Source organism: Ptychodera flava, chromosome 6 (genome assembly GCF_041260155.1).
Source record: "Ptychodera flava strain L36383 chromosome 6, AS_Pfla_20210202, whole genome shotgun sequence".
Taxonomy (NCBI): domain Eukaryota; kingdom Metazoa; phylum Hemichordata; class Enteropneusta; family Ptychoderidae; genus Ptychodera; species Ptychodera flava.
In genome coordinates, this window is record NC_091933.1 from 25801149 (window position 1) to 25824020 (window position 22872).

The 22872-nt window shown below is 37.9% G+C and overlaps 2 protein-coding genes across 2 annotated transcripts; both read left to right on the forward strand.

The window, feature by feature from the left end:
• Window positions 1-10297: 10297 nt before the first annotated feature.
• Window positions 10298-14256, forward strand: LOC139135339 (ATP-binding cassette sub-family C member 9-like). The gene is made up of 5 exons (XM_070702683.1): window positions 10298-11163; window positions 11782-12018; window positions 12944-13138; window positions 13542-13691; window positions 13966-14256. Exons 1-5 carry the CDS (start codon window positions 10588-10590, stop codon window positions 14185-14187), a joined length of 1380 nt encoding a protein of 459 aa, XP_070558784.1. The 5' UTR covers window positions 10298-10587; the 3' UTR covers window positions 14188-14256.
• Window positions 14257-14397: 141 nt separating this feature from the next.
• LOC139135337 (ATP-binding cassette sub-family C member 9-like) lies at window positions 14398-22864 on the forward strand. The gene is made up of 12 exons (XM_070702681.1): window positions 14398-15011; window positions 16097-16259; window positions 16717-16757; window positions 17227-17520; window positions 17738-17944; window positions 18416-18494; window positions 18947-19052; window positions 19338-19436; window positions 19728-19893; window positions 20219-20356; window positions 20933-21161; window positions 21535-22864. Exons 1-12 carry the CDS (start codon window positions 14910-14912, stop codon window positions 21747-21749), a joined length of 1839 nt encoding a protein of 612 aa, XP_070558782.1. The 5' UTR covers window positions 14398-14909; the 3' UTR covers window positions 21750-22864.
• Window positions 22865-22872: the final 8 nt, after the last annotated feature.

Below are 22872 nucleotides of genomic sequence, written 5' to 3' on the forward strand. Positions count from 1 at the left end.
TGATGTAAGTCACTCTGCAAAACTCCCCGGCGAAGTGTGTGCAAATGTCCATCTGCTGCGTGTAGAGGGAGGAGGCTATAGGTAACTTTGACGTGTTTCCTTCATCACCACATAGTTTGGAAGGAAAGTATGTTCTTTATTGGTATCAGGTGGTAAGATAATTACAGGCGAGTTCTCATTTCACATAGATATGAGTTCTAGATATGAATTGAGCGACAATTCAGTAATTTGATGTTTTCGTTTACTTGTGCAATAATCATAAGCCTCCTTTGATCAAAATTACTAGACAAATTCATTAAATTTGGTTCAGCCATTCCAGAGAAAAGAACAAACATCGTAAACATTATATACATATACATATACATACATACATACATACATACACACACACACACACACACACACACACACACATACATACATACATACATACATACATACATACATACATACATACATACATATTATACGGCGATTGCGATTTCTGCTCAAAATGAACGGTGTGATATCTGGACATTTTACTTGAATTTGACTGTAATGGTCACCTTTGTACTAGGCTATATGACAAGATAGATGATTTCAACTTCAGTATAATCAATTTCCCCACATCTCATCAGTAATATTCCACTTTCACCAGCTTTTGGGGTATACATTTCCCAGCTTATTCGATATGCAAGAGCATGCAGTTCATATGGTGATTATCTCTCTTACAAACTGTTGAATCAAGGTTACATCAGAGCAAGACTTGTCTCTACATTCAAACGCTTGTTGGCAGGTATCGCAAGCTGGTAGATAAATACAATATCTCTCCGACAAATAATCGCTGATTGCATCGGTGACATTGGGCCTTAGTTAGTGACCGCTACCTATCTGACTTACAGATTGGTATATGGCGGGTGCTACATGTGGGGTAGGATGCGCTTACTATTTTAGAAACACCTGACATCACTTCTTGGTCTTTTGGCCTGAGGTCCATATATCTTTCTTTCATGAATTTGGCTTTGTTTGTGTACTGCTTATTTACTGTCTGTTCTGTGCTGTTCTGTGTCTATGTTTACAACTATTGTATTACGAATTCTGATCTAGTGTTATTGGATTATGGCTTGGTATGATTGTGATTATGACCACTTATTTCTCGGCTAAGAGTATCCATTTGATTCAATAATGATAACGGAAATATGGAAAACAAGTTTATTTCGGCGACAAGCATTCAATAAGATTGAGTGATGAACTTCTTTGTGTTAGAATTGTTTGACAGGGCGATTAAATGCAATTGACACTTAAAACGTAGCTGAAATCTTTAGTGGATGATCCAGTGTATCTAACTTGATCCAGTTTATCTAACTCAAATAGTAATTTGGAATTAATTTGCTGAACCGCTACCAGACTTTATCGAACCACTTAGACCTGTCACACACTGAACCATTGAACAAACTTAGGTGGCAGACACTCAAAGCAATTCAAACTTTTCTTTCATACAATGCGGATTTGATTGTAATGTTGTATTAATGCTCCTCAGAACGCTTTTTATATATATATCAATGTAATAAGCGAGAATATCAAAAAAGATGAAAAAATAGTTTCAAACTGTAGAAAGGATTTAAATGGGTGATAAAATCATTTCAAAGTTGCAAGAAAGTAGATTTCATCTTCCAAATATATAAAAAAGTTTCTAGAAATTCATTGTTATAACATGGGTAACTGTGGTTCCTGGTCATCATAACCTACTGCTCATCGATTTTATATCACGTAGATATTGGAACAAGTGGAAAACCAACATCAGTGACTTCTTTCACATAAGCTGTATTTTTCCCTAGGATATGACACCTGATTTTCAGAGTGCAGTGGTACCGCCCTACAAAGGTCGGCCATTAGCTTCATGTAAAAACAATATGCATAACTCTAGTCTTTCTCCCATTCTTACTTCGAAACAAATTCAATTGCCCATTGAAGCTCTCGTTCATCTTAATGAACTGTATGTAGATCAGAAACATTAATTTGTAACCTTAACTTTAAAAACTGAAGCCTCTCGCGATACACTTATTTATTGTCACTTGTCTGTACGATGAGTCAGACCTATATATTGTTGTGTAATATGACCAGGGTTAAGATGGTATTGCCGGTCACTTGGTACCGTGTCGGGCAAGGCTGGTATTCCAATGTTGAAGGGATGTATGGAAGACTTGAGGCAGCGAGTACTATAATCTAAAGATGCTACTTTCTTCTACTATACACTAAGCTACAGTACATACGTAAGGCGGCATATAGAACCTCTCAATTATGCTACGCATGTGTTTGAATTGATCTTCCCATGAATGATCATGTGGACTCAAGTCATCCATGTACACTCTCTCTCTCTGGGCTGATTAAATGTCTTATCCAGTAGTCTCTGAAAAGTGGTTTGCGCATATTTCGCCCAAAATGGCATAACAGTGAACTCATACAGTCCAAAAGGAGTAATGAAGGCGGATTTCTTCCTTGCAAGGTTGCTCAGAGGAATTTGCCAATATCCCCTGTGAGATTACTAGATGATATATAATCCAAGCCAATAATTTCCTCAATCAATTCATCTAGTCTAGGCATAGGATATGTGTGATACTGTAACACTATTAAGTTTTCTTTAGTCAACACTGAATCTGACTTTCCTGACCAAAATGATCGGCGATGCCAAATGACATTTTGATTCAGTAGTAATTCCAGCATTCAGCATTTTCTGCAGTTCATCTTAATTGTTGTTAAGCTGTCTGTGCTAGATGATATGACTTCTGACAAATTGGCGTTTCGTCGGTATTTATCACATCGTGTTTTACCCGATCAGTACAACTAGGTACATCAGTTAAAACATCACTGTACTCTAGCAGTAAGCAAACAGTTCCGCACGTTGCTTCGCAGTTACTGAATCTGCAATTACTACTCTTCCAAAGTCTATTTTCTTTGATCGTTCAGTGTATAGAACGTAGAATTTTCTATGTCGTTTTTGCAAACAGCATCAACACTATAGACAAAATACACCGGTTTATTACTATCTTTCCATGCTCTTAGAGAGCCTTCAGTAATTACAGGGGATGGGCCGGGAGAATTCCGTGCGCACCTGTACTGTAATATGTGACCCTCCCCTATCCTCGTGTCTAAAATGAGACCCTCCCTCTTGTCCTTCATTCTAAAACTTGACCCTCCCCCGATCACGGTAGTATTTTCCCCAGGAATTCAATTCAATTCAATTCAATTCAATAGAACTTTATTTATCCCAAACACGGGCAATTAAAAAGCGTGGCTCAAATACAACATCAAAAATATATAATACAAATTTACAAAATGGTAGGAGACGCAGGACTATACAAAAAAACAGTTTAGGAATCATTTAAAAGCCGCACAGCGGTTGGAATGAATGACAACTTGCGCCGGTTTGACCTGCAAGCCGGGTATCTAAAACGCCGACCAGAGGGAAGTGTGTCGAACTCTGCTGATAAAATGTGATCACTAGACAAAAGAATTGAGCGGGCTTTCCTGAGTACTTGCTGATTATAAAAGTAGAAAGACTTCTCTGGGGTATACCAATTAGTTTTGAGCTAAGTGAAACAATTCTATCAAGTGAAGTTTTGTTTTTAACAGACAGATTTTGATACCAACAAATGAATGAAAATGAGATAACGCTTTCAATGTAAGATTTATAAAAAAGAGATAAAATTTGTCTATCAACCATGAATGAACGCAGTTTCCTTAAAAAGTACAATCTTTGCTGCCCCTTCTTCAGTATAGCATCGGTGTTATGATCCCATTTCAATTTGCTGTCAAATATTGAACCAAGGTATGTATACTTCGAAACAATCTCGACTTCTTGATCGTGAACAATGGACGTAGGAGGGTTGCGTTCTTGCCTCCTAAAATCAATTATCATTTCCTTAGTTTTCTTAACATTTAAGTTTAAGATACAGAATTATCACACCACTCAACAAACTCACTAAGAGCGGGACCATGATGACATTCTGATCCCTGTAGAAGTGTAAGCAGAGTACTATCGTCAGCAAACTTAACAAGATGGCTACCTTCATGTGTACTTCTACAATCGTCAGTATAAAGGATGTACAACAGAGGAGACAGAATGCAACCCTGAGGAGAACCTGTATTTGTTTGAATGATACTTGACAAAATACCATTGACAAACACCCTTTGTGATCTATTTGTAAGAAAGTCAATAATCCAAAGTACAAGTTGATTGCTAAAATTAAATTTTAAGAGTTTTTCTGCAAGGATGTGGGGTTTGATTGTGTTGAAAGCACTGGAGAAATCTGCGAAAAGGATTCTTGCATGAGCACCTGTTTTTTCTAAGTGTTTGTACAGTGTATTGAGAATGAAAAGCTTAGCATCTTCAACACCTTTTCCCGGTCGATATGCAAATTGTAGGGGGTCTAGTTTGTTGCCAACCTTTGTCAGAATAATGGACTTAATTATTTTCTCAAATGTTTTCATTACCAGGGAAGTAAGAGCACAGGTCGAAAATCATTGGGTTCTCTAGGGCTAGCTTTCTTTGGGACTGGTACTACTATAGAATTTTCCATATGGCAGGAATAATAACTGTATCAAGAGAAACTTGGAAAAGGTGTTGTAAGACTACACTAAGCTGATCAGCACAGAACTTCAGGGTGCGACCACAAATACAATCAGGACCTGGACTTTTGTTCACATTTATGATTTTAAAGTTTTAGCTACTTTCTCTGTCTCAATAGACATCCCTAACTCAGGAGACAATGACTGTTTTAGATTTGAGATTTGAGATGAAAAATCCTCTGTTTCAAAACGAGTGAAGAATGTGTTCAGGACCTTTGGCAGCGCCGCTGAGTCTAAGTTATTTAGTGTAACTTTTGACTCTGAAGAGTAACCTTATTTACTGCTGCCATATGCTTGATACCTTGCCAAGTAGATCGAAAGTTACCAGAAAGAAACTTTGATTGAATTTTATTTTTATAATCTAACTTGCCTGCCTAATCGCTCTCTTGACTTCTTTGTTTATCAACTGCTTCTCGCCTGATGTACCCTGAAAAAGATTCTCTTCTTCTGGTTGAGAATAGACTTTAATTTTTTGGTCACCCATGGCTTGTTATTGGGGAAAATTTTAACATTTTTCGTAGGAATAACAGAATCTGCACAAAATGAAATATAGGAAGAAATGACATCGGCAAGTTGATTAAAATCGATACAAGAATGATAAAACATCTCCCAGTCAGTACATTCGAAACACGCCTGTAAGCTAGAAATACTGTCTACTGACCAGTTCTTCACAGTTTTTGTTACTCTACGAATCCGCTTAATGACTGGTTTATAGATAGGGGCAAGCATTACAACATTATGATCTGAAGATCCAAGAGAGGGCAACGCAAAAGATTTGTATGCGTCAGGAACTGTACCATAACACCTATCAAGTATTTTATCAAAACGAGTAGGACACGAAACATATTGGTGGATATTTTTTGCACTCTTGCTAAAGTCACAATGATTGAAGTCACCAAGTACAAACTTCGGAGCATCCGGGGCAAGTGATTCCAATTTCTGTAAATTATTTGATATGTGTTCAGCTGCTGTAGAAACATTCGCTCGTGGGTGTACGTAGACTAAAGTGAAAAACAATTGAGAAAATTCTCTGGGAATATAGAACGGACGAAGAGAAATAGACAATAGCTCAATATCAGGTGTGCACATTCCATCACGGACAGTCACGGTTTTACACCATCGCTCATTTACATAAAAACACACTCCGCCGCCATGATCTTTTCCTGTCTTCTCTTGTCTCTATCCAAACGGATTGGTGTACCGAAACCATCAACAAATAAATCTTGGTCACCAACCTGTTCATCCAACCAAGTTTCCGTGAAAGCAAACAGACATGAATTTTTATATTCATTCATGTAGTTTACATTAGCTTGCAGTTCATCGACCTTTGCACGTAAAGAACGAACGTTTGCTAGAAGTACAGTTGGTAATGGCAGTCTGGCTTTTCGCTGTCTCAGTTTTTGTCTTACACCACCCTTCCTACCTCTTTTCCTTCGCTTGTGAGTTCCTGCAGTAAAATTGTCGTTCCCGTCTGAGTGTATCGTTGTACGTAAAATATCAACTGGAAAGTTAGCATTCAAAACATTAGCAGACACCTGTTGGTCACGCAAGCTCAGCAAGATTTCCCGGCTGTAAACAAAGGGAAATGCACCATGACCATGGCTGTTCTGTGTCTTCACTCCGCCACATCGATGAAAGTGTACCAACAGAGCCAGGAACACCAAAAATACACAGAACGAGTTGCCGTCCATTCTCCAACCATTCATGATGAAAATACGTATGAAAATGAGGGAAAAATATCACTCACAAGGACGAAAATCCAACAAAAAAAACGTTGAGATAGAGCCACAGTGTCGCCGCTAGTGCAGCGCCACCTAAAACAATAACTAAAATAACTAAACAGTATCAGCTAATCTACATAACGATAAGTTTAATTGTTATATAAGTTACAGACAATTACAGGGGGCTCGCATTTTGGGAAGGAGGGTCGCAATTCATCACGCAAGTATTTTTGAAGGGTTCATGCATTTGCGGGAGGGTCACCATATTTTGCGCAACTATAAGGTGGCAAGATGTGGCTGATATAGTGCTTCACCAAAAAATATCAAATCATAACATATGGGAGTCTACCAGGCAAACTATTGACAATTTTCTACCACACAACAAGCTATATCTGTACATTTATATATGTTTGATAATATATGTAAATGTACTTTGCTTGAAGTGGGAATTAAACGTGCATGTGTGTACAAGAAATTGGATTTTTGGATTTCATGGAAAATCTTGATTTACTATGCATGGTGGTTTATGACAAAACTATGAATAATTTTTTTCAATACAAGAATAGATAAATCAGTGTGTTTATGTACTCTTGATTATTCATATTAATGTATTTGATGGCTAGGGTGGTTACAAATGGATGCATGTGCAAGAAATTGGATTTTGGAATTTCACTGAAATGTTGATTTCACTATACATGGCAGTCGATGTCGAAACTATGAATGTTTTTCCAATACAAAAACAGGTAAATCTGAGTATTTATGTACTCTTGGTTATTCTGAATCATATTAATGTCCTTGCTAAGACTAAGGTGGTTACTAATTGATGTGTGTGCAAGAAATTGGATTTTTGGAATTTCAGCAAAATGTTGATTCACTATACATGGTGTTTATGAGGAAACTATGAATATTTTTTCCCAATACAAAAATTGGTAAATCTGTGTATTTATGTACTCTTGATTATTTATTTTAATGTACTTGATAAGAATAGGGTGGTTTCAAATTGATGTGTGTGCAAGAAATTTAGCTTTTGGAATTTCACTGAAATGTTGATTGATTATGCATGGTAGTTTATGAGGAAACTATGAATAATTTTTTTTCGAATATAAAAATAGGTAAATCTGTGTATTTATGTACTCTTGGTTATTCATATTAATGTCCTTGCTTAGACTAAGGTGGTTACAAACGGATGTGTGTACAAGAAATTGGATTTTTGGAATTTCAGCAAAATGTTGATTCACTATACATGGTAGTTTATGAGGAAACTATGAATATTTTTTCCCAATACAAAAATAGGTAAATCTGTGTATTTATATACTCTTGATATTTTATATTAATGTACTTGATAAGAATAGGGAGGTTTCAAATTGATGTGTGTGCAAGAAATTTGGATTTTGGAATTTCACTGAAATGTTGATTGATTATACAGGGTAGATTATGAGGAAACAATGAATAATTTTTTTCGAATATAAAAATAGTTAAAAATGTGTGTTTATGTACTCTTCAATATTAATATAAATGTACTTGATTCGACTATGGTGCTTACAATTGGATATGTGTGCAAGAAATTAGATTTTCGAGTTTCACCGAAATGTTGATTAACTATACATGGTAGTTTATGAATGAATTATGATCAATTTTTTGCCAATATAAAACACTAAACTAACAATATCCGGGAATATTTATAGATATTTGCTAATTGATTTACACTTCGCCATCTATCCCATATGTTTTTCTCTCATGTCTTTCATCAGTTTTAACTGTTCAAGGTGTTTACTGTAGGATACCATTGCACCTTCTTTGCTTGTGAAGGTTGTTGATAATGTGTACATATTTAAAAGAATCGATGTATTTTGTCGGCAATATCCTACTCAGGAAATATAAAATGTACATTCAAAGGTTTGGCCGTAAAATCATCCTCTGTCAAAAGTGACCCTCCCCCTAAGATAGGTTTATAAAAAGTGACCCTCCCCAATAGACAGTTTTATAAAAAGTGACCCTCCCCAATTCCCCCCGGCTAACCCCCCTGTAATTACTGAAGGCTCCCTTAGCATGTTTACATGATAAACCCTCTTAGTTTTCTACGGCCACCTTGCTCAATTTCATAATCAATGTTTGAGACTTTCCTTACCACAGTGAATGTCCCTTGCCATTGAGCACTCAACTTGAGCGTGGAGAAAGGTAAGTGTACAAGTATTTTATCGCGACTCTTTCCTTGCTCTTCTGTCATATCATCGTGCCTGAGCTTTTTCCATGTTCTTCTTGACAATTTTTCTAATGTCAGCAGATCTTTCTCGCACCGTTATTACCTACTGCGAATGCTCTCCGTCTTGCGAATTTTTGACATGGACCACAAGTCCTGCAGTATTCTGCAACATCCTTGAAAATAACAGGCAAGTAATAGTATTGTAGCAACTGTTGTTTAGTCTTTTCAATACAAAGGTGTACCGGCAGAGGTATGTCACGTGACACTCTAAGCAATGCATTTCGACATTCCTCAGTTACCACAATTTGTCTAACTTCACGCACCATATGTGAAGAAATACACTAACGATACAATGATTTCTCATGCCCAAACACTCCTGCCTGATTTTCCAACGATTGACTTGCATCTGCATGCTCTGGCACCTTTGCAAGAGTAGGATATGCTAAGGGACTGTCTGAGATTGTCGCATAAGTTCAAAAAGGGAAATTCGTTCGTTTAAGGGGGAGGGGGTTTGACCTCCATTCAATTAGTGAACTTCACTGTCGCACTTTTATTTTGTGATCACAAGTTCTCTTTACATTGTGTGTAAAATGAACAAAACCTACACACTCATAACAATTTTGCTGTAACTGTTTCCAAACTCGTTCGTGTCATGCTATGGTTTATAGTACTCAAAATAGAAGAAGTACTTTACGATGTACAGATAATGTGGGTCAGGGGATACATATTCTTCAGTAGCTCTAACAAATTGCTACATTGTATTTTCAGGCAGACATCGACATTTCGCACTTTTGAACTTTCGTTTAGGGGAGGGGGTTTGATCTAAACGAAGGAATTTTGTTTCTTGAATTTATGGGACAATCTGGGACCGTCCCTAATTGAAGTTGTCTTAACTTATCCCGATCTAACCTTAATATTTCAGCATATTCCTGCTGACATTTTAATCCGGTGGAAATGTTCTTGGACATTTTAGAAGTAACGTCATCACTTTCTTCATCATCACTTGTGTCACTTAGGTCTGATGAATTCTAATCAAACGGTTCGTCAAGGGCTGATATATCATGGGAGGTATCATTACACTCACGCCTACTGTTTATATCATCCGCTTCACCACTGTTTGAATTGTCCTCGTCAAACTAGCTAGAGATACCCAGTGAATCATCATGTTCGTCACGCGACCCATTTACCTATTGCATTTCATTGACTGTATCACTATGTTCTGAAGTGCTATTACTTTCATCAGATGATTCTACTTCCTCATCGGAGTCATCACCTGTTTATTCCGCTTGAATGAGAGTTGGCAACTCCTCTTCAGGTATTGCTCTCACGCCTGACGCCATTTCATTTCGCTTAACTATAGCCTCGCGCTGGTCTTGCGCTTTCTTTTGACGTATTGTGACCACTAACGCACTGGGATCCTCGAAGATAAGCTCACCCTCACCTAGCAGAATGTCTTCAGGTATACCTTTCCATACCAACATACGTAAAGGTCAAGTGAAAATTTCACTTTCAACGTGGGCTTTGACAACAGGCGCCTTGTGCACTGTTTCGTCTGCAAAACTCAAATTGCAGGCAAATAGTGAGACTTTTGTACAACCTCTTTACCAAAGTTTGACAACAACCAATAACCGACATAAATATTTCTCCCAAGTAGATATTCATTATCAAAGTCAGCCCGAATGTCATAGCCGTTGTCATCCTGATTTCTGACATGGCCAACGACCTTCGTCTTTGCTAAACCAGCATTTTAAGCCGACACTTGTTCTGGACTATAGTTATGACAGCTCATGAATTATAATGACATAGCACTACGTCACAGAAAAAATTAATCAGTTATCAGCACCAGAGTTAAATATGCTTCATACAGTTGCTTATGGTACTACACATCATAAAAAGGTCACCTTTGATTTGGGTCACGAATTTGACGGTGGAATGTGAAGTATTATTTAGAGTGACGGATTTGACATTCACCAAATCGCCGCCCCCTCCTTTCGTGACGTCAACAAGTCAACACTGAACCATTGAACTACAGCTCTGCTTCTGCACTGGCTTGCAATGGCCTCGTCCGAACAGACATGCTTAGTTAAAATGTGCGACAATTCAACTCACTGCCACCAAAGTCAACGCTATCTCGATATTTTGTATTGTGGAATACACCTGTGCTTCCTCCTTCTTCTGTCTTTGGTCCTGATCATACTCGGATGTTTCACAGCACTGCAAAACTGTTCATCGAAAATGCTTATACCATATCCGGGACACAAAAGAAAATGGATTATGTCAAGTCTCTTGATTTTAGTGTTACTCTGTGGCGTTGGTGAAGGTGTTTTAACAGATCTGACCAGGAACTCCGTAACACAACCTCATCTCTATGTACCTCAGTCGTGTGCAATGCTCTGTGGACTAATAAGTTTAGTGTACTATAACTACCTTGAATATTGGAATCGACCTCACTTGACCTGGTTGTTGTTTCTGTATTGGCCGACTGCTGTCGCTATTGACGTTGTAAGACTAATCAAACAAACAGAGGAAATTGGGTTTGATATTACCATAATGAGACAAGTGGTTATCCTTACATGCATCGTTATCTACGGATGTATGCTCTGTCTGGAAGTTAACTTAATACGAACAAAGGTAAGCCTTTGAAATCTTTACGTACAGCAAAATGCTACCTCGTTTGTTTGCGAACATAAGTATTTACTCACCCGTCATATATCCAAAGTACACGTTCCAGTTATCAGCTTGACCTAGGTTACATTCTTGATAACCTTTCTGCAGTTACTCATTGGTGTGTATTTTGTTTGTATACTGCTGGCGTATGTGCGAATGACTGATGTTTTTGTCGAGCTGAATTTGATAATGATCTGACACAGTCACACTTTTCCTCAGTCCACATTTCCGATCGATTGGTATTAGGGCGACTGTCGAAGTTAGGAAGACAAGTCATACATAGCGCTCGTGTGCAAAGTTGTTATTTGCCAACAATTCAATTGTCTGATTTTGATCATTAATTGGTATTTCTGTCACTACTGAGTCGTCACACACACAAATTTCTTTCGACATTTAAATTACCCTCATTAATACTATAGAATAGATAGATTTACCTTTATTTGGAATGACGTAGAAAATATGCTCATTAGATGATCGGAACACTTCATTGGTCTGACCGTTATCTTCAGCCCGTGCAAGTACGTTTTTATTGCCGAAATACACAATGAGAGTTTAACGATGAAAATAATAGTGATTTGACAGATTTTAGGTTGGTGTTACAACGAAAAGGCTTATCCTACCGATGTCAATAACAAGAGGATGTTCTACCGCTTCAACTACGGTAATCTGTTATCGAAGGTGATGTTTTCGTCTCTTAATTGGTTGTTCGTTCTCGGGTACCAGCGACCATTAGAGATGGATGATCTTGGGTGCTTGCCGTCGGATTTTGAATGCCGAAACGTGTACAAAGTTTTCAAGAAAGCATATGACTCAGAGAAAGTAAATGAATCACTGTCCTTAATCGATGCTAAACTTGATATTTTAAGCATTTGTGACTAGCTTTGTGATAACTAAAAAACATTTTGTTTGATTCCAAGTCTGCTTTGAACGCGATTGGAACTAATTTGGGATAATTGGATGGTGAAGTAACGTCAATATAATTTGCAAATGGAACGTTATATGCTTTTCTTTTTAAATTACACACTTGTTTTTATGAGTAAATTTTAATACCACAATATTCAGCTATAGGGCACCTAACACTTTTGAGATTTTGAAAAATATAAAGATGCAATTATCCCAAATTATTTACAATCGTGTTTTTGGAAGATCATGTCAGTCCAGTCTGTGGTAGAGAAGATCATAAATCGGCAAGATACAATCCTATTTTGCCACCATGTTGGATCAGTTTTGATTTTCCTTTTTTTTTGTCTGGTTTTGTTTTTTTATCTTTAAAAAACAGTTCAACTGTGACATAACAAATTCGTATGACGAATTTTGTTGTAAATGCTCCATTCTGCGAAGTCGAGCACGGTATTTTTCTTTTACCTATTTTTACGCACTCTCATAATTATATGATACGATCGAAATTTTAGAAGAAAGCCCGCGTAATAAAAAAAATGAGTTCATTTTAATGAACGCTTTCTGTTTGCCACTGAGGAATAACAATGATAAAATACGTCGCAGCCAGAGAAACAATTCACTATCATTTCATGAGGAAGCAATAATTTGTCAAATTACTCAGAAAATAGCTTTTCACATATTTAGATCAACATCCCAGCGTAACTTGTCACTGTGAAGATAGAATAATCATATGTTTATCCAATTGGACGTTTAATTTCACACAAAAATACAGTATTAAAAATCAATATTTGTTGATACCAAATTTTAGCAGAGAATATTGTGTTTGTTCTATCTTATGCTTCAGGCAAGAGCTCTTCAGAAAAACAGACCATCGTCTTTGTGGAAAGCCTACGTGAGAGCGTACGGTCGGCAGATATTACTGGGAGTGTCCATCAATGTGCTCGCAGATATCTGTCTCATTGTGATTCCTTTGGCCATTGGGGGCGTAATTAGCTACGCAACAAGAGAGTACTTTAGCGAAGAACAACCAACTGAAAACGTAAGCAAAGCTTTCGGGAATGGTAAGGTTTGCGGGTTACAAAACCCTCGATGTTAGACTTGCATAATAGAGAGGTAAGAAACTTCGTTTGATAGCATTGTTACTAGTTGAAATGACAGTAGATTGACAAACTTACAGTAGTTTCCTCGTTGAAAGGTTTGGTAAAGTAGAGTGTACTTGATTCACCGAAAGTCAACCCTAACATTTTCGTTTCATTAATAGAACAACAAAGAAAGAAACAAAGCTCATTCATGTGTTGGCTCGCAATTGGTCGAGCCAGTATTTCTTATTGCTGCAGAACCTATAGCAGTTACTATATCGTAATTGGTGAGACAAACAAACCTTCAAGTTGACACTTGAAAAAAGTAATTTATGAATACACATCGTTTTATCTTCTTCGCAGCTGTGCTACGTAACAATAAACGAGTTCTTCAGGAACGGATATGTTCTTGTGCTTGTCATCTGTGTGTCTACGCTTGCCAGGGCCGTTCTGTTACGACTTTCACATATTATGTTCGATTGGTATGCTATACGTGTACAGTCAGCCCTTCAGGTAGGAGGAAGATTTAACAAGGACACTCTCTATGGAGCTGGCATAGAAATATAGTCATTGAAAGTTCCCAGAAGAAATTTGTTTATCTATGTTCTCAAAAATGTATTAATAAACAGCCACGTATTGATGTAAAAATCTTCTTTTGGAATGAAATGACTCGATGGTTGGTTGGTAATTTACATATGAATGAAAACTACAAAAAGCCAGATGTTCCAGTGTGCTTTTTACGAAAAAGTACCTGTTCATATATTAGCTGTATGTTTATGTATTTCAGGCTTTTACTTATGAAAAATCGTTACATCTGTCGACTTCAAGTCTATCGAGCGGTGACATGACTGTTGGGCAGATAACGAATCACATGTCAGTGGATGCGACTGCGATCTTTTGGTTCACAATGTACCAGCCATGGTTGTGGACGGGACCAATAATTGCAAGAAATATTCATTTATATAGATATATATGTGTATGCGTGTATGACAGTTATAACATTCACTGAGGAGCAATCACTGGAAGTACCTGAGCTGATCAAAGAGTGTGATGAATTCGTGACACTTTACCCTTTTTTTTACAAAGTTTATAAAATGCAATATTACTTTTCATGCCGCAGTATACAAAATGGTTGTTTGAGATACATACAAAATTTACAATGTCAATTTCAAGTAAACGTTTTGAATTTTAAGTGAATTTAAATACTCCAAGCCATCTTATCAACGTCGCTTTACGATGATTTCTATGGTACATCTCGCATCAATCTGATTAAAATCAGATGTAATTATTGCGATATTTTCCAACTTTGTTTTTCTTTGCTGGTTTTGTCTAGCTGACAGCCGCGACTAATCACAGCTAAAGGAGAAAATAAATATGGAAGCCAAGGTGGTAATGTTGCCGTCACAACATAAAATTTAATCAGATTGATCCCGCATGTACCAAACTGGCTCATTGGTAGAATAGGTTCAGTCGTGTAGAAACGGCAAAGCTGGCACATGCACTCTTGACGATATACTACCTTCAAGAGATCGTCGTCAGATTGAGTGAAAAAAATCAGTATTATTTACATTAAATTGCTGATCAAGGTCTTTAATACAAGAGGGAATCCCAATCATGAGGAGCATACTGATCTTGTTGTGCGATGCCGTGCATAGTGTTTAACCAGGTGTTTGTCCGATTACTGATTCATGTATATAGGTTGTCGTCGTCATTACACTGTTGTATTACGAAATGGGCGTGTCTGCCTTGATTGGTGCGGCCTTTATTCCCGTTTTTGGCGTAGTGCAATACAAGATTACCGATATTTTGGCAAGGCTTAAAAACCTTGTACTGGTAAGTAAATGCAGAATGAAAAGAAAAGGAATAATAAGTGATTAATCAACAAAAGCGCGATAATAAACAAAAGATACATATGATGGCAAACTCAATTTCCTTTTCGCCCATGGCAGTCTTTACATCAGCATTAATCATAGGAATTAGGGCTAATGAGTGAAAGTATATACGCAGATCAACTCTCTGGGCTGACTTAAGGTACTACTCGCGCCATGAAATTGAAAGATTTAACCTTTTACTCCATCTTTCCGTAAGTTAACCGATTCCTTTCAATATGAAAGAATAAAATCAGGGGTCACCAGCAAAATTTAGTGCTTGAGAAACAAACTATACATGTATCTACCGATACTTGAAATCCGTAATAGCTGCCATCCATGTGTTAAGTAGGACATTGCATTTTTCAATTCAAAGGAAAACAAGCCCCGTGAAAACTTCATTTACTTCTTGGGCTTCAAAATGAGCCTACATTAGGGGGACTCTCAAAAAAATATTGTTAAAGTTTGAGAATCCGAATATCTGTCCCTAAGGCACATTCCACATTTAGACACACTGCCCCCTCGGGAACAGATATTCACAAAATCTTTAAATGCAACGATCTTTTCTGTAACTTTGAGTGTGGGGACACAGTAACTTGCCGACAAAACTAAATTTCAACTGCTGAAATTGGAATGTAACTTTTTGCTTGCGATAGAGTAGTTAGAGTAGCTGACCATTTTGAATTTCGACATCAGAGAATTGGAGAGAATTTGTAAATATTTGACTGGTGACGCCTGAATAATATACCTAAATATATATGAAAGTGAATAGGCTAAATTTTCCATGTACTGACGTGCAAGTAAAGGTCCTGGATTTTTCTTTTCGAGCTGTAAATGCTAATGCGTATACAGTGACCAATACAAGCTGAACTAGAGAACTTGTGATTGAGTTCATTTGAGCATCCGAGCACATGAACAGAAAGACAGCAGTTCGCTTTATCCGTCGAATACGTCGATATGTATGCAATCCAGGCCATGATTATAGGACCACTATCCTCCACAATATGCTGAGGAGATCAACATATCAATGTGCTCTTCATATCACGTCAGAAAACTTCGGATAGACGGTTAAAGAAAATCAACGAGCTACTGCAGGGAATGAAGCTGCTAAAGTTGTGTGGTTGGGAAAAAGTGTTCTGCTCCTCTGTTGAAGGAGTCAGGGAGCAACAAGTCAAGTTGATGATGAAATCGGGAGCTTATATGATAGTGAGTTGTAAGTATGCAATTTATATTCTTGTACAAAATTAGTTTCTGTTTTGGACTTCTTGCGATGACAAGTCGGTCTCGACGATTCAAATGTTTGATTTGTTTTATCAAGTACTTTGTATGGTGATCGTTCCTTCGATTAGTTTGGTGATTCCTTAGTTCAAGTGGAGACTATTTGAATAGGCACATGGAGCATAAACCTTGCTTGGGAACAAGTTATGATTCAAAACGAGACTAATTTCAGGAAAACTTTTCAAATATTGTAGGTGAAGTTCTTTCGAAAAGAGGCAGATGTTCAGGAATATAGTCTCCCTTACGCAAAATCAAATTGTCCCATACCACGGAGTAATCAGGTTCACCTTCAGTAAGTGTCTTATCTATCACGCCATTCGGTTAAAATTGGCCGACTATAACATAAGAAGCAAAGAACGACCAAATTATTAAGACCGAAATTCTTCTTACAGTGTCTACAGCAAAGACGTTAACCGCTATGGTGACGCTAATCGTAAGTTCCGAAATACTGATTCTGTGTGAATTTTATGAACATTTTTTCGGTGTTGATTTGAGCTCAGTGTGGTTTGTCATGTAGTGAACTACAGGAAAAGAGAGAAAACGTTCAATCTGTATTGTGATAGTCTTAAAAAACAAGTATAACAGGTTTTACAGCATGATAGTATTGTGGGCGATGTTTCTAGCTCAACCCCTGATAAATACATTATAGATTTTTTGTGGCCTAGAAATGTTAAGTTTGAAGTTTTACATGTTCTTTTACTTAACATTGTGTTAACGAAATAACCAGTTGCTTTTATTTGTTTCTCGCTTTCCGCTCATTTTCATATTTTTAATGTTCTTGTGTCGCTGTGCTTTTATCTCTTTGCTGATCTGCATCATGATGTTTACATTCGTTGCGTCATTTGACTGTCTTCTCGATCTCTAAACTTCTCTTTCGCTGTGACCTCTGCTAATCATGATAGTCGTTTGTTTCGTACTCGCTGCTAAACCCGCATCCGTTGACTCCCGAGTTAGCTTTTGTTGCGCTTGCATTCTTTGCTCAACTGGCGACACCAATCTTAGTGTTTGCGAGGAGTCTTCGCTTTACTGCTGAAGCCATACCTTCTATGAGGCGGATACAAACGTTCTGCGAAGCACATGAAATAGAAGAAGTTGTGAACGGACTTCCACCGATGACGAGAGGCTTTGAAGATGTCGACATCGATGAACAGATAGTGGAGGACTGTGATGACGCCATTGATAGCAACCAGGGCACGGTATCGTTTTGTTTGTTTATTTGTCTGTTTATTGTGTCATTCATTCATAAATCATGATATTACCTGAATACTTGTGTTGATCAATGCCCAAATTCATGCAGACAATAACGTATACGCCTCAAGCCCTCGTTGTAGGGAGTCAGTCAACAAATTTTCAAACCTAAAGGGTTTTCCATTACATGACATTATTTCACTTCTGAAAACATCTTATTCGTAGGTGCTTGATTCATCAGAGGTATCTCGAATATATGGCCACAATCGCAATAAGAGGAACATTTTGACCTCGGAGACAGCTGGACAATCTGACTCAACTTCTTTACTCGAGAGTGAGCACCACAGTGCGTATGGTACCTTCAAACCCGGATCCTCGGTCATTGAAACAACACTCGAAGAAAGCTGTGTCCCTGAAGATATTGCGTTGCAGGTAACTGTCTGCCGATTGGAGTGCCGAGGCAAATACACGGATGTAACGCATTGTATGCATTTGCAATTGATTTGTGCAATTCCGCTGTGTCATCCACATCATCATGCCGATGCAATATTTCCCCTGCTCAGAATTCACCAGTTCACCAATCCATTAAACATAGTAAAATCATATGATATTTACTGATTTCTGGGCAGCATTGCCACCATTTCTCACAGACCCTTAGGTGCGCATTTCTAAGAACTAAAATGTTTAATATCGAATAGAATACACGTCATGCAAAATACCGCCTGCAATATGCAGAGGCTCTTAAGGTTACATCTGATCGGCTGCAAATAAGCCAAAATGTGTAGACATAAGATCATACATAGTTTTTAATGGAAGTGGCATGCCATGAAGACTATCAACTACCATTCTTCTAAGTGTTGTTATGTTTAAAAGCGAGGATTCTTCTCACTGCGCTATTGACAGATAACCGACGGAGCCTTCTCGTGGAATCCAGACGGCTCTAAAGATGTGTTGACCAACATCAACATCCAGATTCCCGTCGGTGAGTCTAATATGTTGTACAGTCAAAATAAAATTCGCCTGAAGGACAGATATTCTGACTCAAGAATTTTTACAATCCTTTCCCCTTTATGTTCCTTTTGTGTCCTCATTTTGAAGCTTGTGGAGTAAATGAAGTTTTCACCACCACCTTGTTTTTGTGAAAATTGAAAATTTAAATTATTCATCAGATTAACAGATGGATAACGACCGTTTTGAATCTGCAAGATCAGTCAACTTTAGGGAATATTGTTTCCATCAAAATTATCCTGGTGACCATAGAACTGTATTCTTGATTTTGAAAGAGAATGACTTGAAAAAAGTTTGAACACAAGTTTAAGTCTTGCAGTTTCGAGGAGTGTGTGCCCTTAGGGAGAAGAATCGACGACACTGACATGTGATATTCTAAATTTGGGGCTGATTCGCTGTCATTTCTCATTACCATCATTAAACCAGGGTTTCTTGTAATGGTAGTTGGGCTGGTCGGAAGCGGCAAGTCCTCCTTACTGTCCGCCATTTTGGGAGAAATGACCACCACATCTGGTATGGTTCAGTTCAACAGGTGAGCACTGCGATTCGGACAGCTAGTCAGATTACTGCGGTAAGATTCGTCAGTTCACTGAAGCAATATTTAAGAGCGATTTGTCAAGAAGCGATCGAAGCAGTTTCTTCTAATTATATCGATATTTCTGCAGTATTACAGATAAACGAAGCCTGTGTTGGATATTTCCACAAACTTTCAGCAAACTATAACTTCTATGGATATCTTATAGGATAAGTGTAAGTAACCTTCCTAGATCGAAAAGAGGCAGTTCAACGAAAATCAAAGTCTAATTTTATTTTGCAGAAAGAAAAACTCGGTTTCCTATGTTCCACAGAAACCATGGATTCAAAATGCCACGTTAAGAGACAACATCCTATTTGGGGAAATCTTTGACCAGAAAAGGTAAATTTCTCATCTTCGATTTCACAAACTACTAAGAGCGAGTCTTGCAGTCAAGCTTTCGAGCCATAGGTCAGTTGAGTGTTACATGGTAAAGTTAGAATCAGACTTTCACGAAAGTCCCCCCTAACATCAACACCCTCGTAGAAAAAGTCGATGAACATTATGTTAGGGTGTGGTATATGACAAAAGTTCATTGACAATTGTAGACCAACCTTCGAAATATGACAGAGCTGTACAAATTGCCATGTCATGAAAACAATAATGAATATCTGGTCGTTTTTCCTGTATCAGATACTCCGCAGTCATCGCAGCATGCGCACTACAGCCAGATATTGACATTCTACCAGCTGGGGATATGACTGAGATTGGCGAGAGAGGTATCAACCTCAGTGGAGGACAGAAACAACGAGTCAGCATGGCCAGAGCTATGTACAGGAAGACAGATACTCTACTCTTGGTAATTGATATAATATGATTTATTGTGATTGCCATTGAAACGCCATTCCAACCAGGGAAGGAAGTCTCAAGGAGTTACAATCCATTTGCTCGCTTCGACAGGTCAACTGAAATTGCAATTAATGATATTCGTCTTTGAAAACTTGCATAAATCTGATAATTTTTCGGAAAAAAACTAAATTGAAGACTCAGAACATTTTGTCGTTTTGACATTTTGAACTTTTTGTGGCGATTGGTTGGGGAAGGGTTTGACCATATCCCATCCGATGTGTACGATAAAATAAAGACCAACTGACAAAGTATTTCTTATTCTTGTTTTATCCTAGGACGATCCTATTTCGGCTCTGGATGTTCACGTTGGTTCACATCTCATTGAACACGGGATTGTAGATATGCTTGTAAGAGAAGGTAGAACGGTGATCCTGGTTACACACCAACTGCAATATTTACACTTGGCAAACAAGGTAATGTTATGTTGTAACACTTGTTGGACAATTGAAGTTGACTTTACAGATGGGCTCTACGTTGGTTTAAGAAAACTGGGCGAGTTGTCCTTCATTGTAGATTTGTAGGCTCTGTTAGAGAGAATATTGATGCATAGTTCTACGTGCAATTGATTTTGAAAATTGCTTTTAGTTGGTATGAAAAATCTTCAGCACAGTAATGAGTCACACCCCTTATTTTACTCATCTAAAAATACCACCATAGCAGGTGTTGACAAGACCTCCACGAGAAATACAATTCATTTTGTAATGCTACAATTCCTTTCTTTTACACCAATAGCCGTGTCATGTTCAACTTTTTTTTCAAAATGAAAACTTTTGAACTTTATTTCTAAGATATTCTTTGTAAAATTTACTGAGTTCGGTTCATTTTAATTCTAGAAAACTTGACTGCTATGGAGTGTCTAAATCAATGATAACACCATTACACTTCTGTTGTACCACTGTGCACTCCCTCTGAAATGACTAATACTATCAGTGCTATGCAAGACACGATTTCGCATTTTTAGAAAGAAACCACTCTCTGTTTCATTTCAGGTACTTCTGATGGATGACGGGAGGGTTGGTAAAGAGGGTAATCTTAAAGAAATACGGCTACATGACCCGGATTTGTTCGCAGCTTGGCAAGAAACATTGCGTGTACTTTCGGAGTCTGAGAGAGACAGCGAATCAGAGGATGAACACGTTCTCAGTGCAGAAGATGAGAGGCTTGAACTCCGACAACGTGTCTCCAGCAAAGGAACTAAAGAAGAACTGTCTGCAAATGGTAACATGTCAACACCGGTCAAAACATACCTTTTGATTTTTTTTATTCACAAATACTTCACAAAGTATGGATGAAAAAAATTACTGACTGCTATTGATGTGATTTTCTGGCTTTTGATTTCCAATTACCATTAGGGCTAGCCCTTCTTGTCTCCGAAATTGCTATTGCAGTATACCGGGAGTTCCATGCATTCCATGTTTTCAGTCCCAGATTCAGAGTGATAGGGTGACTTTAAACCAGGTTAGACTCGTAAATAATCAAAAGGAAGCAATACAGGACATTCACATATGAAGTAAGAAGCTGGGATTTCATTCTTGTCTATCGTGCTTCTGAACTCCGTTCCTACCATCTATATGTCACCATTTTCTTTCAGGTTCCGTTGGTGCACTGATCGAAAAAGAGGAGAGGTTGACAGGTTCAGTGTCGTGGAGGGTTTACAGGACATATGCCAAGGCTGTGAAATATCCACTCGTGGTCCTCATTTTCACACTTCTTGTTACCCAGGTTTCGTTTTATGCCGCTTCGAATTTCTGGCTCTCGAACTGGTCAGGAGCCGGTGTTGACATTGGAAATAAAACCCAGGTATGAGACTGAGGTAGAAATGTTTAGCATGCCTCAGTGATATAATCAGAAACACCAGTAAATATTAAGGCAGTAAATGAGAAAGCGAACAAACCCGAGATCAACAAACGTTCACAGTAGATCGTGGCATAACTGATAAATCACAGGTAGAGACGATAAGCAGATATGCTTTTCATTTCGAGATGGGTAATGTTTTTTTTGATTCTGCGGATTGCAAAGTTATTACGAAAATATTGAACCCCACTGCTTTTCAAGTATTGACCAAATTAAGAGGGAAAATGTGGGGGACGTTTGCATGATCTTCCCTCAATGAACCAAATATGCTACATCTTGGAACTCTGGAAAACTTTCATATCCTCATCGTAACCAATCCTTCTCAAGATGCAATAGTGCGTCCCTTACTTGACCTCTACCTCTTTGTAAAATGTTATGAAGACGCAGCGATCAGCTGTTTGAAAAGAGCGAGTGAGTCTTTCTACACAAGTAGTCTAGAGCAATTTTCGATTGTTGTAATTGAATTCAACAAGCCAATGTTACACGATTGTAACTCACGGTGAGGGTATTACAACCATCGTCATCCAAATACGTGAACATCAGTGAAATCGACATTTGTCAATGGTCTGCACTCTTACACTGTGTAATGAATAAAGAGGGTTACACTTTCCTTGAACTCTGGGGCTAATAAAAAATTAAACCTCGTATGTATACGATATGTAGTATTTGATATGGATACACTGTACATATATTGTGCAATATGTTGTGAGACCAAGGGATTGCCCACTGTAGTTACATGCAGACCTCCACAACGCAATGTTGTAAAAACGTTTAAGAACATCGATTTCATTGTTGTTCTCATCAGTCCATTCGCGCTATTTGGATGCTATACATTGTGAAATGAATGTAGCAAACACAGTCCCATGCTAATAGGTTAAGAATAAAATAACTACTTAAAACCTGTTTCGGGGCAAAATTGCGATTTGCAAAGCGGTGCAAAGACTGTGCATATTCAGGCACCATTAGGTCCTAAAATATTATACCAATGAGGTTGGAAGATTCAGGCTTACCAGCAAACAGTCGTCTTCAATGTTTTACCTTTGCCGAGTGTAGCAGGCCCAGTTGCTTCCACCAG